The 22,986-nt window shown below is 50.5% G+C and overlaps 2 protein-coding genes across 2 annotated transcripts in view; one reads left to right on the top strand and one right to left on the bottom strand.

Moving 5' to 3' along the window:
• Positions 1-5,140, top strand: part of bmp1a (bone morphogenetic protein 1a) — a 31,286-nt gene extending 26,146 nt beyond the window's left edge. The window contains exons 17-20 of the mRNA XM_056591855.1: positions 23-150; positions 714-927; positions 1,442-1,692; positions 4,947-5,140. Of these exons, the coding sequence (XP_056447830.1) occupies positions 23-150; positions 714-927; positions 1,442-1,692; positions 4,947-5,081 (728 nt within the window). The 3' untranslated portion in view covers positions 5,082-5,140. The remainder of the gene's footprint in view (positions 1-22; positions 151-713; positions 928-1,441; positions 1,693-4,946) is intronic.
• A 3,651-nt stretch (positions 5,141-8,791) lies between these two features.
• On the bottom strand, positions 8,792-22,986 carry disp3 (dispatched RND transporter family member 3). Its single transcript, XM_056592480.1, has 20 exons — positions 21,987-22,986; positions 21,109-21,328; positions 20,421-20,557; positions 19,445-19,579; positions 19,103-19,263; positions 18,734-18,873; positions 18,161-18,252; positions 17,890-18,054; positions 17,272-17,433; positions 16,682-16,819; positions 13,081-13,253; positions 12,544-12,713; positions 11,646-11,776; positions 11,344-11,531; positions 11,117-11,243; positions 10,669-10,814; positions 10,140-10,299; positions 9,925-10,038; positions 9,340-9,512; positions 8,792-9,148 (listed from the first exon to the last, which is right to left on the bottom strand). The coding sequence occupies exons 1-20, from the start codon at positions 22,984-22,986 to the stop codon at positions 8,792-8,794; spliced, it is 4,089 nt and encodes a 1,362-aa protein (XP_056448455.1).

Raw genomic sequence — 22,986 nt, 5'->3', positions numbered from 1 at the left:
CTCTCTGTGTGTTGTCCTGCAGCCGGATGTGATCATGTTTTGAACAGCGCCAGTGGCACCATCACCAGCCCCAACTGGCCCGATAAATACCCCAGCAAGAAGGCCTGCACCTGGGCATTGTCCGCCACGCCGGGACACCGCATCAAAATCGTACGGCCGACGAATCCTTCTCCTTTGTTTGTTCGTCTTCCTCCAACGTCTCGTTTTGTGTATCTCTGCAGGAGGTGGAACCTCAACTAATTACTGCTCTAATGATCTGATGTCTTCTGGTAGTGCCTACTTGTCTTGTCTTGCTTCTTTGGTGGTTGCTGCCAAATTCTATTTGGGGAATAATGTGCTTCTGTCATCATATTCTGTACAAAACAAATCCTGACAAAACAGCTAGTTTAATTAGTAGATCTTGCCACCAGCGGAGGTAACGTTTCTGTGCAGTAAGCAAGCTCCATCGTCCTACAATATAGTGGATCTCTCCAATTCTTTTCTGAATAATGTATTCTCTGGGCTGGGATTGTTCAGGCCTTTAACAAGCTGTTTCTCTGGGATGGCATTGGTCAGGCATTTAACAAGCTTTTTTCTGGGCTGGGATCGGTCAGGCCTTTAACAAGCGTTTTTCCCTGGGCTGGGATTGGCCAAGCATTTAACAATCGTTTTTCTCTGGGCTGGGATTGATCAGGCCTTTAATGAGCTATTTTCTCTGGGCTGGGATTGGTCAGGCCTTTAACGAGATGGACATGGAGGCCCACCTGGAGTGCGCCTACGACCACATCGAGGTGTACGACGGCCGGGACGGGAAGGCCCCCAGCCTGGGTCGCTTCTGCGGCACCAAGAAGCCCTTGCCCATCACCTCCAGCGCCAACAAGCTGTTCATCCGCTTCTTCTCGGACAACTCTGTGCAGAAGAAGGGCTTCGAGGCGTCCCACTCCGCAGGTACGAGGCCCGGGAGGCGGCAGACGCTGAGGCTCAACGCTCAGCCCCTTGGGAACCGATTCTATTTAGTTGTAGCTTTCTTTTACATTAACATGTCGGGCATTAACGGATGCTTTTATCCAAAGCGACTTACAATAAGTCCATTTGTCCGAAGAGAGAGAAACACTATATTGCTGTCTGTAAAGTAACGATGTTCACAGAACCAAGTGCCAAGCACAAATAATCGCTAGGTTAACCCATTCCCTGTACACAACAAAGATGCTAAGGATAAGATGCTACACAATGTACTATTTTAAGTGTAAGGACGTACAACGTACATAAGTGCGTACATTAAGCGGCGGTTTATCCCATCGAGGTGACGTTAAGTCGGAGCATGTCTCGCCGTCAACCAGCCAAAATAACGCGAGCCGTCATGACAGAGAGCTGCGATCGCGGCCACCTCTCTGCAGCAGGTCGTTCACCAGGCGAGCGTGTTCCTGGATGTGAGCTCTGTTTTCCTCCTCCTGCTCCTCAGAGTGCGGCGGGCGTCTGAAGGCGGAGGTGAAGACCAAGGACCTCTTCTCGCACGCCCAGTTCGGGGACAACAACTACCCTGGCGCGTCAGACTGCCAGTGGGTGCTGGTGGCGGAGAAGGGCTACGGCGTTGAGCTGATCTTCCAGACCTTCGAGATCGAGGAGGAGGCGGATTGCGGCTACGACTACATGGAGCTGTTTGATGGCGGGGACATCAAGTCCCCGCGGCTCGGGCGCTACTGCGGCTCAGGGGTAAGCCGTCGGCCTGGTTGCCATGGAAACACACCACAACGCGCACACACACACACACACACACACACACACACACACACACACACACACACACACACACACACACACACACACACACACACACACACACACACACACACACACACACACACACACACACACACACACACACACACACACACACACACACCACCGCCCCCCTCTCCGCTGGAAGCCCGTTCGGAAATGTTCCCAAAAGATATTGATCGAGTCTGGACTGATGCTCGTGACTATTCTTATTTTTAAACGTCCAGGACGTCTGGTAGGCTTAAGTGTCAGGTGTTAAGTGCCTTATTTAGCAACGCCAGATCTAATGTTTACTAGGACTCTAGATATAACATTTCTTCATGGGTGCGTACACTACACTCGGTGTGATATTGATCGCCGGGACACATGAATGTCCAAAGTGGTTTTCGGTGCTTATCTGACGTGCATCCGTTCTTTTACCTCAGATAAGAGGTAGCCGCTGTGATAAATCCCTGGTTGTCTGATTGGAGGTATCTCCGTATCGTACACCAGTAAAAAACAGGAGCTGCTCCTCGCTGAGCCTCAGCCTTGATCCGTTAAGGCGTTAAAAGGACCTTCCTAAACTTCCAGGGGGGTTGGTATTTATATTCCCTCCACTGGGCTCTCTGTCTTTAATCAGCGGGTTAAAGCTGGATGAGTTAAAGCTGGATGAGTTAAAGCTGGATGAGTTAAAGCTGGATGAGTTTAAGATGGATGAGTTTAAGATGGATGAGTTTAAGCTGGATGAGTTTAAGCTGGATGAGTTTAAGATGGATGAGTTTAAGCTGGATGAGTTTAAGCTGGATGAGTTTAAGTTGGATGAGTTTAAGATGGATGAGTTTAAGCTGGATGAGTTTAAACTGGATGAGTTTAAGCTGGATGAGTTTAAACTGGATGAGTTTAAACTGGATGAGTTTAAACTGGATGAGTTGATGCTAGGTGAGTTGAAGCTGGGTGAGTTGAAGCTGGTTGAGTTGAAGCTGGTTGAGTTGAAGCTGGGTGAGTTGAAGCTGGACATGTTAAAGAACAATTCCGGTATTTTGAACATTGAGCCCCCTTTCTGGTTTGTTTAGGATGAAATAGAGTGGGTGACACCGAAATTTGAACTATAAGTCCTTTCTCGGGTATTTGGCTCATTTTGTATCGCTCCTGCCTGCTTCACAATGGTTGTCTGTGTGCATACACAAACCTGTCAACCCAGCAACCCTAAACGTTCGTTTTCAAAAATGTGCAAGTAACCGAGTGGTTAGTGGCATTCGTGAAGTTTAAAAAAAAAAAAACGGCGCAATATATGGTTTCCATCCGTGTTAGTTGCTAATTGGAACTATTTCTTCAGATACCTCACAACCGCATATAAACTTCCGCACAAGGTCCCACTCCGTGCAGCACCTACTTTCGACTTCCGTCGGCATCTGCCTGCCGTCCCACAGCCAGGCACACAACCAATTTTCCGTGATCCCGGGGACCGCTTCAGCCGGAGCTTCAGGCGCCTCCGTAGCCCTAGCCTCCATCTCCCGTAGCTCCTCTTGGGTGAATTCTGGTTCAAAACGATATCCTCTGCCGTCAAACTCAAAATCGAGTGCGTCCTCCAGAAGCCACCTTTCATTATCCATTTTCAGTGATTTTCCCTGATCCGAGGTGCTCACGGTACAAGACTTCAAACCAACGTAAACAGCCCACCTTTCCGGTTCGGCGGAGTAATATCCACGTGCAGTAATGAGTCTTCCAACTGAAATCAACTGGCGATAAATGTGCAATAAAACACGACAGAAACCATATATTGCGCCGATAATTTTATTTTAAACTTCACGAATGCCACTAACCACTCGGTTACTTGCACATTTCTGAAAACGAACGTTTAGGGTTGCTGGGTTGACAGGTTTGTGTATGCACACAGACAACCATTGTGAAGCAGGCAGGAGCGATTCAAAATGAGCCAAATACCCGAGAAAGGACTAATAGTTCAAATTTCGGTGTCACCCACTCTATTTCATCCTAAACAAACCAGAAAGGGGGATCAATGTTCAAAATACCGGAATTGTCCTTTAAGGCTTGGTAATCTTGGTAATTTTTGGCATTGTCACTTGCCAATGCCAGCGGTACAGGCGGAGGTCTTTGGCCGGTGAGGGGGGTGCAGGCTGAGTTCGCTGGCTGGTGAGGGGGGTGCAGGCTGAGTTCGCTGGCTGGTGAGGGGGGTGCAGGCTGAGGTAATAGTGCAGGCGGAGGACGGCTCCGTCAAACGGCCGGCGCTCTCTGCGTTCTGACAGCCTGTCAGTGGTCAGTGCAGTGGGGCCTCGGGCTGCAACAGAGGTTGAATCAGGCCTGAGCGGCGCAGCCAGAGAAGAACCAGCTAGATCGGCCAGGCTTCATCCTCCTCACAGGTCACAGAACAGCTTGATTTAATTGACACACTTAATAATAAGTGCGGGACTCCGCTGAAATGTCGTCTCCGTGCTGCGTTGCCCCCGGCGACGTATTTTCCCGCCGCCCCAGGGAGCTGGCTCCGCAGGATGTCTTTTTAAAGACGGATCGGAATAACCTGACACCATTTCAGTTTGATGTATGCTACAAAAAGCCAATTATCAAGACCTCTTTGTTGAGGTTTCTAAATGGAACAATTATAGCGCTTTTATGTAGAAAGAGTGATGGAATAAAGTGTCATTCAAAAAAGTTTTTTTAGATTCCATTCAATCCAGCATCTCGATTTGAATTCAGTGTTCGTAAACCCAGAGGAAAACCTCTTTCACTCGCTGGAGTTTATAGAAAACGTTTAGCGGAGATGTGATCCTCGCACAAACAAACAACAACAAACAAGCGTATTGAAACGTGTCGCTGAACGGGCGTGCTGTTAACCGTTTGTGAACGAAGCTCCTTTGTCACTCGTTGTTCAGCCATCCAGCCCCAGCAAAGTGGCTTCTGAGAGCGGCCCCGGGGCTGGGGGCCCTGTACTGGCAGAGGGGCCCCGACTCTGCCGCGGGCGCATTCCAAAACACTTTTAATCCCCAATTCTCCTGCAGTCGAGGGGATCATAGAGCACAGCAGTAAATGGGCTCTCGGTGCGGCTCGCTGTAAGAAGTCATTAGTTTTGGATTAAAGAGGTTGTTTTTCGCCGCACACATCGACACACACACACACAAACACACACACACATCGACACACACACACGACACACAGCCCGTTCACACCTCCTCTCCCGTGTGTGTGTCCAGCCCCCGGAGGAGATCTACTCTGCAGGCGACTCCATTGTCATCAAGTTCCGCTCGGATGACACCATCAACAAGAAGGGCTTCCACGTGCGCTACACTAGCACCAAGTTTCAGGACACCCTGCACTCCCGCAAGTGACCAGCGGGGGGCGGAAGGGGTCGCGCGGCGGCGGCTGCGCGGGCCAAGTCGAAGGGCCCCCGGGGACGGCGCCGGCCCCCGGCCCCCCCCACCGCCCAGAGAACCCCCCCGGCCGCCGCCAGCAGGACCAATCAGCAGACACGACGGAACGGCCAAAAGACCAGCGATCGAACCTCAGCTCCCAGGGGCCAAAGCGCCCCCCGCAGACTGTGAGGAGTAAAGCCATTCTGCAGCTCACTTTCCTTAGGGGTTATTTGTGTTTTATAATTCGGGTGGGACGGGGGGGGAAATCCCTTTAAAGGTGGATTTTTTTTTTTTTTTTTTAAGTGTGGGGAGGGGGCCGGGTGGGGGGGGGGGGGGGGGGGGAGCAGGTAGGAGATGAACGACGTCATCCCGTCCGCTCGTTTTTTTTGTTCATTTGTTTATTTTCTATTTTATTTTTTAAATATAAGAAAAAGCTAAACGAGAGAAGAACACTCATTGCCTCCCCAGTAACGGGCCGCAGCAGCCCGGAGGCCTCAGCGATACTCAGGACCTGTAGGCAGGCAGGCATCGGTCTGACAGAGCCCTGCTCCGGGCCTCTGTCAGGCCGGCTCACCACACCCCCCCTGGGGACGAGGAGGAGAGGAGACACCCCCCCCCCCCTTCCCTTCGTTCAAAGACCCCCTATCCATGCCAAGACGGGACGTGCTGGACCTGAGGTTTGATATACTGGATGTTGGTCCGTTGCCTGTAGGTCAGAGGAGAGAGGAGAGCTGTACAGCGACAACACCAGCATTTGTAACCGGCATTGTCCTGAAAGCCAGTCGGCCAGATTCTCATTGTTAAATTAACAAGGAAAAGTTAAGGAAGCAGTTATCTTATTAAAGGACTAATACATGAAATGTGGTCCATGTCTTCTGGTTGGTGAACGCTTGCCCGACAACTAGCGATTGCTGTACCTCCATGTGTAAGGTGATGTGATGTGTGTGTGATCAGTTCACATGAGGAACATGTTTTTTTCTTTTCTTCCTCAGATCAAACCAGTTAGCACTTTACAGTGAATTGCTCCAAAATCATAAGCATATGAATTTTTGTGAAATGCAATGCCAGTTCACTTATTTTTTAAATGCATTTTATCTCTTTTTATTCCCTATTTTTTTATTTTTCCAATTGCTCCGTTTAGTTCCTCAGGCATACTTGAACATGTGTGAGTGTGTGCCCTGTGACGCGGGGTAATAAAGATATGACGTTTGTTTCAGTGTTTATTTACACACGGTGTACAATGAAGTGTTTAACTAAGCTGAGCCTGTATTTATTGTTTAGCCTCAGTAGTCATCGTGTCAACATGGAATGCCACTGTAGGAAGACGCTCTGCATCTGCCTCTTCATGTGTATGGATGGCCAATGGCCCTGTGTTCAATATACTACGTTACTCTCTCCTCGCTCTGTTCATTTCTGTAAGATCAGCCTGTTGGTGGTTCTCCTGCTGGGATGTTTCACCATTATTTCCATGACTTGTATGTCCTTCATTTATCTATTTTAGTGGGTGCTTGGGTGAGACCATTGTCAATTGGTCTAAATAGCAAGTCTTCTTAACAGGCTGTGGCATATTGGTGGAATATGCAAATTCAATCCAAACCAGCCTACCTCAAGGGGGATAACCGAGGTTTGATCCGAGCTGAAAGGTCTTGAGTACAAACCCCATTGTCCTCAATCTACCTGCAGCATCCTTGACCAAGATGCCAAAGCCCTACTTACGCAATAATGACACGGTAGATGGAAATCACAACGGAAGTTGCAGCTTAATAACTAATCAGTAATAAATATGGATTTTTATTGTTAGATTTTAGTTTTACCATTCATAATTCTAGTTCACTATGTAATATTGTTATCTCTATTCTGAGCGGTGAATGAAGATGGATGTGTGTGGATGGGGTGTCACCTATTTCTCTCTGGTTATGATTGGATTTCCCTGTCAGACATCTTGATGCTGCAGCTCCTCAGAGTGTTAATGAAGACTGAGGACAGATGACTCAAACAATCTGTATCCAAACAACTTCAGAGAGACGTTTGCTATTCATATATTTTGAACAAATGGACGTTTATAAGAAACTGCATTTCTTTCATTGATTTTCAAGCCGACTTTAGTCATCTTTCTAATTACTGCCAAGGGCAGGAAATACAGTTGGTAGGTGTGTATTATATCAGTTATTAACTGTAACTTAACCAATAGATCTGTGGGTGAATTCATGTTGAGTGAATGTGTTATGCATCTTTTACATGAAGGTGTTAAGTTGGTTCGAATACGATATAAATCATAATAAAAAATACAAAATTATTCAAATCACACTGAAAACGCCAGGGCAGGAATCTTGAAATAGTTATCTCTGTATTTAAAGTTCAATTTATTATGTCAGTTTTAAATTGAATGACTATTCCAAACATTGCCTGACAGCAATGTTTCTTCACACATCTACTGATCCCTAGATGTGACTGGAATACGATAATTCATATTCTAGAGGCAAATAACTACAATTGTACTATAATACAGGCATTCACAATAAATATATATATAGATGTTAGTTTTGAGTCATTTAAATATAAACTGACTGTGTAAACAGCTGAACTGTGCATTTTGTTCTTACTTTTCTCTTAAGAACACACTTCTTCTCTGCAGCTGCTTTATTCAACATTGACAAGAATACAGAACAGAAAAAGCACAACCGCTCCCAGACGCAGCGGCCCCGTAGGAGCGTCTTTGTGAGGCGCGCTGACAAATGGCTTCCACCTTATCTCTGGCACCACACGGGACCTGGTAGCTGAGTGTGAATTGCAACAACAACCCCCCCCCCCCCCCCCTCTCTCTGTCATCAGACGAGAGAGAGGGAGAGAGAGAGCCATGGGGGCATCAACGGCCATTTAGTTGCTCCCATCGGAAAACAAAGACCGACAACCGATAATGGGTCCACCGATGCTTCAGGGACAAACAAAGACCGCTCCTTTAGATGCTGCTACACATGACGGTGGGTTTAAATGGCTCTCAGGTTCTGAGTGTAGGATGATGGGGGAGTAAAGAGGAGGAGGAGTTCAGGCAAAAGGGGAGAGCGCTTGGGAAACGCAGTTGTGAGTTGGAAGCAGAATCTGAAATACACAATACAGAACAATACGGAGCAGCACACAGATACACACATCACACTGAACAAAGAGAATGTCAGATATAAATGTGAAATGTAGAACTTGTTATTTCTGTGCCATACCCATGGGAACAAAAGATCAATCAAATCAATCGGCAAAAACACTCCAGAGACTGACTGTGATGCATCATCGTGATGAAATGGAATCCTATTCCTGTCTGTGCAACGTCTCACAGACCAGTCTGTATCTCTCCGCCTGAGAAACAATATTAACAAAAAGTATGACACCTTTTCAGAGATTTTTTTAAATAAGTTAACTTGACTCTTTTCCTAAAGGACGTGACATCGCTGTACTGTAGTGAAGTAGAACCAGAGCACTGATCTGAGTTCAGTCCAGAACCAGAGCACTGATCTGGGTTCAGTCCAGAACCAGAGCACTGATCTGAGTTCAGCCAAGAACCAGAGCACTGATCTGAGTTCAGCCAGAGAGAGGAGAGGACTGGGCTGCTGAGGACTGACAGTCCTCCTCATCACAGGCCTCCAGAGGTAAAACGGTGGCTTGACATCAACGGCTGAGTGGCGGACAGCCAGGGTTCACAGGGTGACGGGGGGCCAGGCCAGGGACCCCAGCCGGCCCCCCGCCCAGCAGAGCCCGGCCCCGAGGGCCACGGCCGTCGACACGGCCAGGCTGGCCTTCAGCACGGCCCCCCGGGGCCGGGAGAACCCGGCTGGGCCCACGCATGCCAGCAGGGCCACGGTGACAGTCAGCGTGAAGGCGATGGACACCGCCGTGTTGATGGCCACGATCTGGCCGAACTTCGCGAAAGGCACAATGACGCAGAAGAAGAGCGGAACCGTGGAGATCACCGTGGTGACGGCGCTGGACACGATGGCCACGCCCACGTGGTTGACTGCCTCCAAGGCCCGCCTCTGCCTCTTGGCGGGAGCATCCTGTGAACACAAGCGACCCCAAATCAGCCGAGGGCCCCTTTGATGTGGAGTGGCCTTCAGGGACCAATTTGTTCTCACTTGAAACCCGAAACGAGTCCCTGGCAGATCTGTGTTAAGTGATGATTATGTTTTACAAACGACTCGAGTATTCCTAAAATACACCCGGCGTAGTAAAGGAGACAGTGACGCACCAGGCTGTTGTCGGGCCAGGAGGCCATGCTCTCCCCAGCCAGCAGGAACCCTTCCACCAGGTGCAGACAGTAGTCCACCGACGAGCCAACCAGGATGGACAAGGAGATGGCTTCCACCGCGCCCAGCTCCCAGCCCAGCCAGTACATGATGGCCACCACCACACACACCACCCCTACGGCCAGGATCAAGGGGTCACAGTGACACACGGGAGGCGGTGAACCGAGAGCCACACAGTCCTAGATCTGACTCCTAGATCTATAACTGTGGACAGTATTTATAATATATATATATTTACATATTTGTGTGGCCACTCTTCACAATAATGATTCATGATCATTCAACCATTCACAAACTCACAGCGGCGTCAACTGTACAAGGCGCCCGCCAGCTTGGCAGGAGCAGTCAGGACACAGTGTCCTGCTCAGGGACACCTCGACACACAGCTAGCCGGGGATTGAACTAGCAAACCTTCCGCCTCCCAGCCAACCCCGCTCTCACGATTATTCAATGGCAAACTACAGCTTATCTCGCACTCAGTTCCTCGAGTCATTTGATGTGAGCAGCCTTGATGTGCGGAGGCCTACCCAGGATAGTGAGGAGGATGGGCAGCAGGAGGAGGAGGTGAGCTGTGAACACGGACACGGCCGCCACGCAGATGGCCAGCGACAGCAGGAGACTCCAGAGGGCGCTCTCCACCCCTGTAGAACAACAGAGACCGCCGTTCATCTCACTCCTTCCCCCTCTGTCCTCATCACATGAAACCCCTTCGCTGTGACACTCCTTGCAGTGATATATTCACCGATGATCTCCATGAAGATCTGCTTCCAATGCTCGCAGGTCTGGAAGCCGCGGTGCAGGGCGGAGGACGGCGGCAGGGTGGCCAGCAGGTCCCTCACGAAGGTCTCCCACTGCAGGAAGTCTGCGTGGGTCTGGAAGGACGACTTGCCCTTGTAGGTCGTCTTGGGAACAGAGGAGGAGCGGAGGATCAGCGGCCGAAATCAGACCACTACTTGTATTCACTCTTACGTTTAGGTAATGACGGGGATATTTAGATATCAGGATAAGGCCGTAACAACTTGAAGAACCAGTCTCTGAGGCGTCAGGATCATTATTGTTTACGGTTAACCTCACTTTATCTCATCTGCACAGATTTGTTCAGGATCTAAATCTTTAGGATATACGTACATATATATCTATATCTATAGAGAGAGAGAGAATTCACCCTCGTAGGTGAACTACAAACTTTAAATAGTGACCAAATCCGTATTGTGCGCTGTGGTTTGTGTATTGTGTGTGTATAGTGTATTGTGCACTAAACGTGTACTGACCGACTCGAAGGCCATGGAGAGCCAGAGCACCTTGCCGCGGCGCATGCCCACGGCGCCGTGGGACAGCTGGCCGGGCAGCAGGTTGGGCTCTGGGAGGGCCTGGCACTCAGGGTGCAGCAGTGGCAGGATGGAGGACAGCTTGTTACCTGGAAGAGAGAGGTCATGAGAGGTCATTCATCATCATAACAGCCTCCTTTTATCCAGAGAGCCTTGGTTTCTTATTTAAAGTGAGCAGCCGATTATGAGGTGTTAATTATCTTGCTAGTAATAGATTGTGGCCGTGGAACGTAGACTTTCTGAAAACATTTTTTCCGATGTTCCTCTTTACTACACAGTAGTTGTAAAGCTGGTGTACAGCTGGTTTGGCCCAAGAACTTCAACATAGACACTACCTGGACAGGTTAACCAGGTAAAAGGTGGTCTTTGGGGTTGTGCTTGAGTCAGGTACCTGAGGGAAGGCACTGGGCTCCTCCTGGCTTCACCAGCTGCTTATTGGCACTAATGGCTTTGCAGATTTTGCAAAGATGTCCCATCTCCTGGAAAATATCAAAGTCGGGATCCAATATCACCCGGCCCTGCAGAGAGAAGTGCAGAAGGGGATATAAGGCGTCTGGCTAGGATGATGCGTTCATGGATCTGGTTTTGTGGCTCTAGAGGCTGAGCAGCCAATCTCACCGTGTCCCCGATGACGTGGTTGTCCGTCCGCTGGGTCCGGTTCACCCCCAGGATGCCGAACACCACGAACACCATGGCTCCTGTGTCGACCAGGGGCCTCACGGCCGGAGGCCCGCACACCCCGCCACTGCACGGGTTGAAACCCAAGGTCTTGGACAATGGCTTCGTAGCGCCGACCAACTCTGGATCTTTCAAGGACCAGAATGGAAGCGGTCAAAACGCAAATAAATCAAAAAACAAAGAGAAACAGAGTCTTTCATCAGACTTCCTTATGGTGGCTGCAGCCGCTGGTCCAGACTTACCGCTGGGGAGCGGGGAGTAGAAAGTGCCCTGGGTGGGTCCCTCAGGCACTGAGCTGATCCCACAGCCAGGGGGGTCGCTGCACACCCGGCTGCAGTGGGGCCGGAGCCGGTGCTGAGCGAAGAACAGTCTCCTTGGAAGAGAGAGGAGGGGAGGAGGTGAACGGAGAGGAACAGCCTCCTGAGAGGAGAGGGGAGTGGAGGAGGTGAAGGGAGAGGAACAGCCTCCTGAGAGGAGAGGGGAGGAGGTGAACGGAGAGGAACAGCCTCCTGAGAGGAGAGGGGAGTGGAGGAGGTGAAGGGAGAGGACCAGCCTCCTGAGAGGGGAGGGGAGTGGAGGAGGTGAAGGGAGAGGAACAGCCTCCTGAGAGGGGAGGGGAGGAGGTGCAGGGAGAGGAGATTCTCTTCTCTTTATTGAGGGTGAGTTTGGTCCTCCTGACTTGTAGTTTGAATTGACACTTTGCTCCCTCTCAGATCAGGTCGTAGAAGCAGTGTAGCAGCAGAGAGCGTCAATAAACAGCGAGAGGGGATACAGCTATTTGTCCAGACTGTGTGCACAGGAAACTCGATAGAGTCTTGGGAAATCTGAGCGTAAAATACTGGATGTGGAAAGGGCAGACACACACAGGGCTGTCTATCCCTCCCCGCTATAACTAAGCTATAGGAGGGAGTAGGGAGAACTTAGCACCCTAGGGAGACGCTCACTTCAACAGAACTTCTCTCCGAATGCAAGCCAATTAAACGACTCCCTCTGGATTTCTGAGGTCACGTGACTCTTCCCGGTCTGCAGAACGGGAGGTCTGGAAGGATCCAGCAGCAGTACCAGTACGGCCTACAGGATCCTCTCTCTCTCTCTCTCTCTCTCTCTCTCTCTCTCTCTCTCTCTCTCTCTCTCTCTAACCTGCTATGCTCCTGTCGGGCAAGCGAGGCGAAGAAGGAGAACTCGGGCGTCCAGCCATGGCGCGGCTCGCAAGCGCCGGCCGTCAGCATCCAGCTGGTGTGGGGCTGGTACACGCGGGAAACGCACACAGTCATCCGGCTGCTGAACTTCCTGTGGGCTTGATGATACGCCTGTCCGTGAAAAACACACAGCGCCGTGAAGAGGTCGGGTGGGTTTAGTGATATGATGCAGCGAGCTAACAAACATCCCCACACAACATCATGTGTGACATCGTGTTGTTGTAGCTCAACTGGAGGGGTTTGCTGAGTTCCTCTAATGCCTTATGTTGAGGTGCCCTTGAGCAAGACCACTAAAACATTAACATCGGTTCCGCTGGGCCGGTCGTCGCCTTGCATGATGGTCCGCCCCGCGGGCGTGTGGATGTGTGTGTGAAGGCAGGAGGCATTAAACGTAATGCGCTCGGTGTGGTTAGAAGGCGAGATACAGTGGCATTAAACACGGTTTATGTTGTATTCTCCCCGGAGGAGACCCCCTCACCTGGAACGACGAGACCTCCCCATTGTCCGGGCGAGGGGCCGTCCAGGGGGCGGGGGTGCTGGCGTTCAGGGAGAAGCGGTAGAGGGGGGTGGAGGCTCGTACCTCCAGCCTGGAGACAAACACCGTCAGCAAAGGACCTGTCGAGGAACACTGTGAACTGTAAACGGACTGCATTTATACAGCGCTTTTCTGAACAGTGGCCCCTCAAAGCGGCTTACAATTATTGTCGAATATTCACCCATTCGTACATTCAGACACCGACGTCACTGTGTCGGCCATGCGAGGCTACAGCCAGCTCGTCAGGAGCACTTAGGGTGAGGCTTTCTCAGGGACACCTCGACACTCGAACTAGCAACCTTCCGGCTAGCAGCCAACCACTCTACCTCGTGAGCCACACGCCGCCTCAGAGTACATCTTCGTACCTTTCATTAGGAGAATACACTCATCTAAGGGAAGGCTGCAAGAGACAAACTAATGATTTACAATGTTTGGTCATAATTTGTTTGGAAACACTTGAGGCTGCAATTCATGAGAAGTTCAGCTCGGGAGAAAGCATTAATTCAGTTTTTCGCGTGAGTTCATCTACAGTGAGGTGCATTTATCTCTTTGATTTAAAAGGCTGGAAATGCCTTGAGTACCATTGCGGCAAGACAACTATTCAAATGGAGATCTCCTACAGCATAGAGCACCAGTGACATGGATCATTGTCTGCAAACCTTGTAATTACACCGTTGTAACACTACCGCTCTGCGTCCCTGTCTGGAGGAGCCCACTAAAGCCACCTTGGTGGAGGTAGCATGGACCTTGCTACACTAATTCTGACACAAAAGTCTTACCTAATACTTCATAACTATCTGAAACGATCATCCATAATTTCCTATAGATATCCTTTAGATATAGATCCTGAACAAATATTCTCTGTAGCTGAGATATAGTCAGTGAGGTTAAGCATAAACAATAATGATCCTGAACATCAGACGCCTCAGAGACCGGTTCTTCACAATGTTCCTGCCTCATCCTAATCTAAATGGGTGGATCCATGGATCAGTATAAAACGAACAAGGCACAAATTCCTTGTTCAAGTGTTCTGTGTTTTTTTTTTTGTGTTCATGCTTTCACAAGGTTATCACACGTTTTTTCGTGGTGCATCAGAGAAAGCTGTTGGTTATCAGAGATGGTCTGCCTCCAAGCCTCAAGCTTTCTGGAGATTATAGAAACCAAACAATATCACTTGAATTTCAAATGTAAACAATTAAAACAGGTGAGCTCATAGCTGTTGGCTTGGTGGCACAGCGGTCACAGATTCGGATAATCGTTTCTGGAGACCTGGGTTCGACTCCAACTGTCTCCATGGAAAACAGATTTTAGTTTGCGGAATAATGTGTCACGTGAAATGTGAATCTAACCTCTGACCAGAAGATAGCAGGCGTCTCGTTGGTGCAGCAGAAAAACGGTTGGTAATAATTTCGGGAGACTTTGAGTTCAACTGCTGCTGACTGCAGTATCCATGGAAACCTAATATAACTCAGTAAAGGTCATGTGCATCGTAATTGGAAGTCTAAGCGGTGGGCAAGCAGGGAGAGCCGTTGTTTATTGTCTATGGAGACCTGGGTTCAAGTCCCGGTTGACGGTGTGCTCCATGGAAACCTACATAGTGATTTCTTTTTGGAAAAGTAACAATGTATTTTTGGGAAATTATTGTCAGTTGAATTATAGCATCAAGGCAGATCACAGTTGGCCTTTTGCTTGCACAGCAGTAAGAGTTGATGGTTATAATATAAATTTTATTTTGAAACTTGTGCTTACATGTATATTGTAATGTCCATTCAAACCTCACAGTACATCATACCAGGCCTCTCAGTTTGTTGGTTATCAGCTCGAGGGACATCGATTCAATACCTACAGAGGGCTTTGTACATGGAAGTCTACTTTTAGTCATGGAAATCTAATCCCCTCTTTGTCACTCCGTATGATGTCATATGTCATAACGTAAACCTTGTTTAAAAGCACTGCAGACCTGGGTTCAAGTCCCACCAAGAACACTTCCTTGGAAACCAATTAGCATTTTGGAGACTATGTCATGTGCATTGTGAAATAAATTCTGCTCTGGCATCTCAGCATCTCAGTGGTGCAGTTGAGTCAGCTGTTGGTGATCAGTCCTGAAGACCTTGGTTCAACTCCTGCATTTTGAATGAGTGCGGATGGATGGGTCAGAGTGGCCGGACTCAGTGAATATATAACAACTGTAACATTCCTCAATGGATTCAGGAAAACCAGATGTCATCTCAGTTGATGAGGCCAGAGAGTTAAGACGAGCTGAGCCTGCCAGAAAATACCAGCAACAGTAACAGTAGACTCTTTGTGTAAAGTAAAAATGTAGTTTTTGGATCATTTTGGATTCTATAGCTACATGCATTACTAATAAGGATACAATAGTATACTAGTCTAAATAATTGTATTTAATATATTTTATTCTGATAAACCATACGCATTCTAGTGTAACTGTAAACATTACCAAACACCTTCACACAGGAACTCAGCATCATTCATTCATCCTCGTCTACTTCCATCCTCACACACCACATGGGTTGGTCTGGAACAGAACTGGTCCCCAGCAGCACTCTCTCCCCCGCGCCACAGGACACCAGCTGCTAACGGTCTGGAGGTTCTAATGGAAATTAGCATTCAAATGAGATCCTGGGTGGGACTTGAACTCAGGTCTCCAGGAATGATAACCGACGGGCTCTCCACTGCGCCAGAGAGACAGGAAATCGTCAGGATTTAATTGACATTCCAATTCAAATGATAGATGGACTTTCAGAAACAGCTTCATTACGTTTCCATGGCGTACGCGCTGGGCAGGACAAGAACCCTGTTCTCAAGAGACGATAAAACAGCCTGAAACTTGTGATAGACTTGTGAAGTCTTAACACAGATAAACAGTCAGCCAAATTAAATACATAAGCCAGTAAAGGAGTGCCTCACTCCTTTAATGCATCCAACAAATCCAGTGTTTAAGGAGCCAGGGAAAATACCAATCAGCAAGCCTGTATTTCAGTTCTCTGGCATAAAGGTCTGGCCCCCTCCCAGCCAACTTGGACCAGGACGGGCCAATCACAACCGTTTATCCACCGTTTACACATCAGTTCTAAATTTAAAAAAAAGTAAAGATAGTCCTGACTTCAGATGAGCTGACGCCAAAACTTAACTAAGGCTTTACAACTAACTGAACTAATAATTCAATGAAGCATTATTAACATATATAGGCCTAATGTAACATAATTATCATTTTAATCATGTAGAACTGCTTACTGATGAGCATTCATGATATGAACAATGCTTAGTCAATTATTAATGAACTAGGAACTTACTATTTATTAATGCTTACAAGTGCTACCCATTATTTTTATTCCTTAAGACGATTTAGTCGTTAAGCGTTTATAGCCTTTATCCGAGGACTCTTCCAGTGAACAGAGGTTAAACATTGAAGAGCAGGTCGGCTGTGGACAAAGGGATCGAACACCGGACCTTTCAGCCTGGCAGCCGCTACACCTTCTCTCCACAGATACCTCCAGTCAGAGGGCCGCGGGGGGTCCGGTACCTGAGGTGTTGGTGGTCTTGGCGAGGGTCTCCGGAGACGTGAGGCGGGCGCCGGGCCGGGTCTGCGCCCGGGCGCTGGCCCTCAGCGAGGAGGAGCTGGCGTGAGAGGAGAGGAGGTGGGGCTTCTCCATGAACACACCTGGTGGACCGACATCTTGTCAGAGCTCATCTAGACTCTGCATAGCCTCCTTCCTCAACCCCACACACCCCTCTTATGCAGTTATCGTATGTTGTACGTCCTTGCACTTAAAAATAGTACTAAGCATTGCGTAGCTTCTGATCCTAGCTATCTTTGTTGGGAATGGGTTAACCTAACAATTGTTATTGCTTGGCACTTGTTTCTATGAACAGCCTGACTGTACTGAAAGCAATATATTGTTTCTCTTACTTCTGACAAATGGACTTATTGTAAGTCGCTTTGGAGGAAAGCGTCTGTTAGATGCCCGAAATGTAAATGTAAATGTTCATTCTTCCCTGCTACCCTAACCCTATCTCGGGGCTGAGGCCCTGAGTGTCCGGTCTGGACCGGTCAGGAGCTCTGGTGTCTCCTGCTCTCTGAACACGTGTTGTGTGTGTGTTCTGGAGGCTCACCGGAGCAGGTGGGGCAGGAGATGCCCTGGCCGCTGAGGTTGCTCCTGAGAGCCAGGAGTGTCTGCAGGTTGGTGTCTGGTCTGAATAGCAGGGGGGCATGTGTGGCCGGTCGCATCAGGCAGCAACAGCCCGCCGATAGGAGGAGAACCAGGAAGTAGGCCCCTGGGGGTTTGAGGAGACGAAGAGGAGCTAGCTGGAGGAGACGGTCTACAGGCGCCTCATGAATACTTCAAGCCGCACTCGCTGTGTGTTTCAGCTTGTGGAGGCAGATTACATCAACTGTTCTACGTTCTTTTTACTTGTCAAATGAATGTTGTTCTTTAACTGAGCCAGTCAAACGATTACTTTCTGTCAATCCGGAAAAATTAAATTATTATTGAAACAAGTAATTATAGTTTGCCATAGACCAAATGAGAAAGTCTTGTTCAACCAAAAATGAATCTGGATCCAAACGTTGAGTTGGAGTGTCTCCGCATCTTTGGGATGCAGCTGTGGCTGTCCCAGAGACACGGAGTGACAAGCATCCTGAATCCCTCATTATTCCTGATCCTCATGAGCAACGACAGCAGCGAGGAGGGAACAGGACCTCTCCTGCTCCCCTCCCGTTTCCTCTCTTACCCACGACGGCTCTGTGTCTCTTCACCACCGGCTCCGCCACCAGGTGCTTCAGGACCCCCAGGAGCCGCGTGCTGACCACGCCCGCGCAGTGCCCCCCCGCGGGAGGGGGGCCCGTCTCCACCGACACCAGCAGGATGGCAGCATCGCTGTCCGGATCACAGGTCCCTGCGGCACAAGCAGAGGCCTCCTGTCACTTCCCCCTGGGTCCCCCCGGTGCCCCCTGGCCTCCCCCCCCCCCCCCCCTCTCAGAGGGGTCTAACGAGCTGCTCACCTGGCTCCATCTCCACCGACAGGAGCGCCACGTCGTCATCTTCGTCGGATAAAGGGCTGTGGCTCGCTGACAGGGAGGCAAGCGACTTCCACCTGCAGCATGAGAATGAGAGGGAGAGAGAGAGAGAGAGAGAGAGAGAGAGAGAGAGAGAGAGAGAGAGAGAGAGAGAGAGAGAGAGAGAGAGAGAGAGAGAGGGATAGAGAGAGGGATAGAGAGAGAGAGAGGGAGAGAGAGAGAGAGAGAGAGAGAGAGAGAGACAGAGAGACAGAGAGACAGAGAGACAGACAGACAGACAGACAGACAGACAGACAGACAGACAGACAGACAGACAGACAGACAGACAGACAGACAGACAGACAGACAGACAGACAGACAGACAGACAGACAGACAGACAGACAGACAGACAGACAGACAGACAGACAGACAGACAGACAGACAGACAGACAGAGAGAGAGAGAGAGTGAGACAGAGAAAGAGAGAGAGATGTACAGTTGGATGAGGTGCGTTGCAGTGTCCCTCGCAGCTTCGACCAACACCTCCACGGGAGTACAACTTGTGAGGCAACCGCTCACCATCTCAGCCAGGCCTCCTCCCGGACGGCGACCCCCTGGCTCCAGATGCACAGAGCGGCAGGCACCAGGATGGAGACCCACAGCCAGCAGCAGCTCACGATGAGGGCCATGAACAGGCCAAAGTCATGCACGGCTGGGATCTGGTTTTGATTAAAAAAAAGACAGAGAGAGCGAGGGAGAGAGAGAGAGAGAGAGAGCGGGGGACCTTGAAACATTCAATTTGTGCTTATCGCCTGAAAATGGTACACTCTGTGCTGAGAGAGCTTATTCTTCCTTTCTTTTTTTTTTATATTCAACCACCGAAGGAGGAATCACTTATCTTTCTGTGTCTCTATTATACGAGGCGCTGAATGTATCGGCGGCGACTACCTGGGAGAAGGTGTTTGCCGCGTACGCCGCGGCAGTCGTGAAGGAGGTGAGGAAGGTGGCACGGCCCGCCGTCTTCACCGTGTAGATGGCTCGCTCCACGTGGTCCTCCAGGTGGGACGCCTGGCGGAAGGTGCTGATGAACACGAACACGTCGTCCACTCCTGGGGGGGGGGGGTAGGGGAGGTCCTTACAAATCGAATTGTCTGAAAAACCGGACTTGATGTGACGTTTCTGCGGCTTCGAACAAATCCGATATGATTTTAAACATCGGAATCGTTCAAAAAATCTGACTTGATGTGACATGGCGTTCTTTGAAAAAGTCAGTGTAGTGCCGTCACTCACCAATGCCGATAATGACGAAGGCGGCCACTCCGTTGAGAATGCCGAGGTAACGCACACCAAAGACCACGTGGTACAGGAACAGAGCCACCAGGCAGCTCAGCCCGATGCTTATCAGCCCGAAGAACGTGAGGAACACTGGAGAGACAAACACAACAAAGAGACTACTGCTACTTTAACGGTACTGATGTAAATTAAGCATAGAGGCGCCTGAATGTGTCGAGCAGATACAGGTCCCCTTCCATTACTGTTTTACTGAGCAGACCATTAGTGCAAGCACATTAAAAGCTTGCTATCGGCGCACTGTATAATGTGCGATGCCATAAAACAGGGGAGGAAAAAAAGTCTTGTTAATTTGAAAAATATGGATTTTGGATTTGGATATTCTGTTACACTTGCAACCTTTTTTTTATCCCTGGATAAAGTAAAGAAGAAAGTAGAAGTAATTTATCTGTTCTTCTCTAAAGGAAAACACCGCCATCCAACCCTGGTAGTTCAGAAATAGCTAGATTCCTCTCCTGCGTCAAACAGCATGTTACCATGCGGTGTGTGAGTGCTCAAGGTGTGCGTGCTCACGGTGTGCCTGTGCTCACAGTGTGTGTGTGTATGTGTGCTCACGGTGTGTGTATGCTCACGTGTGTGCGCTCACGGTGTATGTGTGTGTGTGCTCACAGTGTGTTTATGCTCGTTGTGTGTTTGTGCTAGATGTGTGTGTGTTCTTACGGTGTGTGGGTGTGCTCACGGTGTGTGTGTGTGCTCACGGTGTGTGTGTGCTAACGGTGTGTGTGTGTGTGTGTGTGTGTGTGTGTGTGTGTGTGTGTGTGTGCTCACACCTGACGGTGTGTGTGCTTACGGTGTGGTGTGTGTGTGTGTGTGTGTGTGTGTTTGTGTGCTCACGCCTCACGGTGTGTGTGTGTGTGCTCACGTTGTGTGTGATCTCACAGTGCAGTGGCTTGTGGCTGGGCTCTGAGAACCGTACCTGAGAAGGAGGTGAGCACGAAGACCAGGGCGGCGATGCAGACCCCGCTGATGAGGGCCAGCCTCATGTCATTGTGGAAGGTGGTCCGCACCTCGTCGTCAAACAGCTCCGTCCCCCCGAACAGCACCTTCACCTCACTGCCATGGAGACAAGCCCAGCAAACCCTTGGGTGCGTGCCTGTGTGTGTGTGTGTGTGTGTGTGTGTGTGTGTGTGTGTGTGTGTGTGTGTGTGTGTGTGTGTGTGTGTGTGTGTGTGTGTGTGTGTGTGTGTGTGTGTGTGTGTGTGTGTGTGTGTGCCCTCTTAACCCAGGCTTATTAGTGATGCTGTGCACGTAGAAGGAGCTGCTGCTGAATTTACACTCTATGCCAAGTGGAGGTTAGAACACTTGGCATAGAGTCAATCTACACACCTAGATCTACACACATCTGCACACATCAATCTACACACATCAATCTGCACAACTCAAGTGCCAATTTGGTAGCTTGATAACTTATTTAGCAGACTGACTTTTCCAAAGTGACTCAGGGAATTCCCATCCATGCCATTAAGGAGCTCAACATTGGGAATCCAACCCAGTTTATGCTGTGTGGGAGTGGAACACCTTCATCACGACAGACCCCACTATCCTGCTCCCAAGTAGAAAGCCTGTACACACATCCATACACACACACACACACCAGGTGTTACCTGGTGGACTGCTTGGCCAGCATTGAGGCATACTGGACCACAAACTCCTTGAAGCGTCTCCTCTGCTCCTCGGGCCGGTCCTGGGTAGAGGAGAAGGAGGGGAGGGGTGCTCCGAAGTGGACCTCGCTGCGGAGGAGGCTGGAGGACAGGCGCTCGGGGCTCAGGCTGTCGTCCACGTACCAGTAGAACTGTGGGTGTGTGATGGCCAGCCTTAGGGCACCTGGGGGTGGGGGGGAGGGGGGAAGAGGCGCGGGGGAGTGGAGGACCGTAATCATCCAGGGGCGGCAGGGAGCACTCTGCCGGCCAGGCTCTCGCTGGGCGGGTCGCCGCGGTAACAGCAGCAATACAGAGACTGGTTGTTATTCTAACCTCACTGAGTTTCTTCTGTGTAAGAACAAAATGTTCCTACAAGGAATATTATTTGTACTGACGTAACAATGGTGTTTATTTAGCTACAAAGTCTAAATAATTATTCAAATATTGATTTCTATTTTTTACCTTAATGGTTCAATAACTAAGATTTGCTGTGTTTATCCACCAATGAGAAATGTTGCGTTCAAACACGCAACATTTGCGTGGGGGGTGGAGCCTTGATAACGCTGTTTGCATGTGATTGACACGCAAGATGGATTCCTTGAACCAATCACGGAGGAGACGACTTGATTGGTCATAAATGAGCCGGGCCGGGCGTGGTCCAAATCGAGGTCGTCTCACACTGAGGCACTTGCATTTAACTACAAACTGATCGTCTCCCAGAGCAGTTCCCTCACTAATCGCTGACGGATGGCTGTGGCATTTCTACCAAACGAGCCTCCGATGAAGGCTCCTAAATCCTCCTGCTGCCCTTTAAGTTTGGATCCATCCCCGGACAGACTCACCTTGGATGTCGGCCAGGTCGGGGCCCATGCCGTCGTAGAAGATCTTGCCGGCGCGCTCGCTGGGGAACAGGTAGGACAGCAGGGAGCTGGGCGGGGAGCAGTAGGAGGGCCCCAGCGGCAGGTCCCTCAGCGCCTCCAGGGGCTTCCAGCAGAACGCCGTGAAGCGGGGGTGCGTCATGAGCAGGCGCTCCACGCGGTGCACAGTGGCCAGGCGCCCGGGCGTGAAGATGTTGCGCTGGCCGCTCCCCTGGGCCACGAAGACCAGCTCCACCCTCCACAGGGCCTGGCTCTGCAGGTACGAGTACCCCGGGGCCAATCGCCGCCTCCGCGATGGGGACACGCCTCCTCCGTCAGCCGGCGTCCCGTCGTGGTCCACGGCCTCCCTCCCTGTTGTGTCTCTCTCCTCCTCCTCCCCCTCCCCCTCCTCCCCCTCCTCCTCCTCCTCCTCCCGGGGTCTGCTCATCTCCCCTCCATCCCGTCTCCCCTCCTGCCTCCAGCCCGTCAGGTTCCCCTCTCCCTGGGCCGGCCCCCCGTCTCCCCGTCTCCCCAGCGTCTGCAGCAGCAGGTCCCGGAGGTCCTCCCCAGCGTCCCCCCCCTCGTCGCGGCGCCGGCGCCGCTCCCGGTCCCAGGAGCCGAGCTGCGTCTTCACGGCGGCGGTAAGGGCGTCGAAGCGCTGGGCCGAGAAGTGGCTGTGGACCTCGAAGGCGCCGTAGGACAGGTCGATGTCCAGCGGGGGGCAGTAGAGGAACATGTAGGCCGACAGGGCGCAGGGCAGCAGGAAGCCCAGCCCCAGGACCAGCCCGCTGGCCCAGGGCCGGGTGTACACGCAGCCCACCACACTCCACACGCCGCAGCCCCGGGGCCCCCCCGAGCAGCCGGGGCCCCCAAGGGCCGTGTGCACCGCCGGCTCTTCCTCGCCCCGCTCCGGCTCCTCTTCCTCGTCTTCCTCCCGGACGCGCCAGCTGGTCTGGAATAACAGAGGATCGTCCTCCAGGTCCAT

Source organism: Gadus chalcogrammus, chromosome 6 (genome assembly GCF_026213295.1).
Source record: "Gadus chalcogrammus isolate NIFS_2021 chromosome 6, NIFS_Gcha_1.0, whole genome shotgun sequence".
Classification (NCBI taxonomy): domain Eukaryota; kingdom Metazoa; phylum Chordata; class Actinopteri; order Gadiformes; family Gadidae; genus Gadus; species Gadus chalcogrammus.
This window is presented reverse-complemented; position numbering and strand designations above follow the sequence as displayed.

Excerpts from the sequence above, each read along its gene's own strand:
- disp3 (XM_056592480.1), bottom strand. The coding sequence starts at position 22,986 with ATGGACCTGGAGGACGATCCTCTGTTATTCCAGACCAGCTGGCGCGTC. Across the intron at positions 19,264-19,444 it reads CTTCGTCATTATCGGCATTG|GAGTGGACGACGTGTTCGTG; the intron begins GTGAGTGACGGC and ends CCCCCCCCCCAG. Across the intron at positions 18,253-18,733 it reads GAGGAGGCCTGGCTGAGATG|GTGGAAGTCGCTTGCCTCCC; the intron begins GTGAGCGGTTGC and ends CTCATGCTGCAG.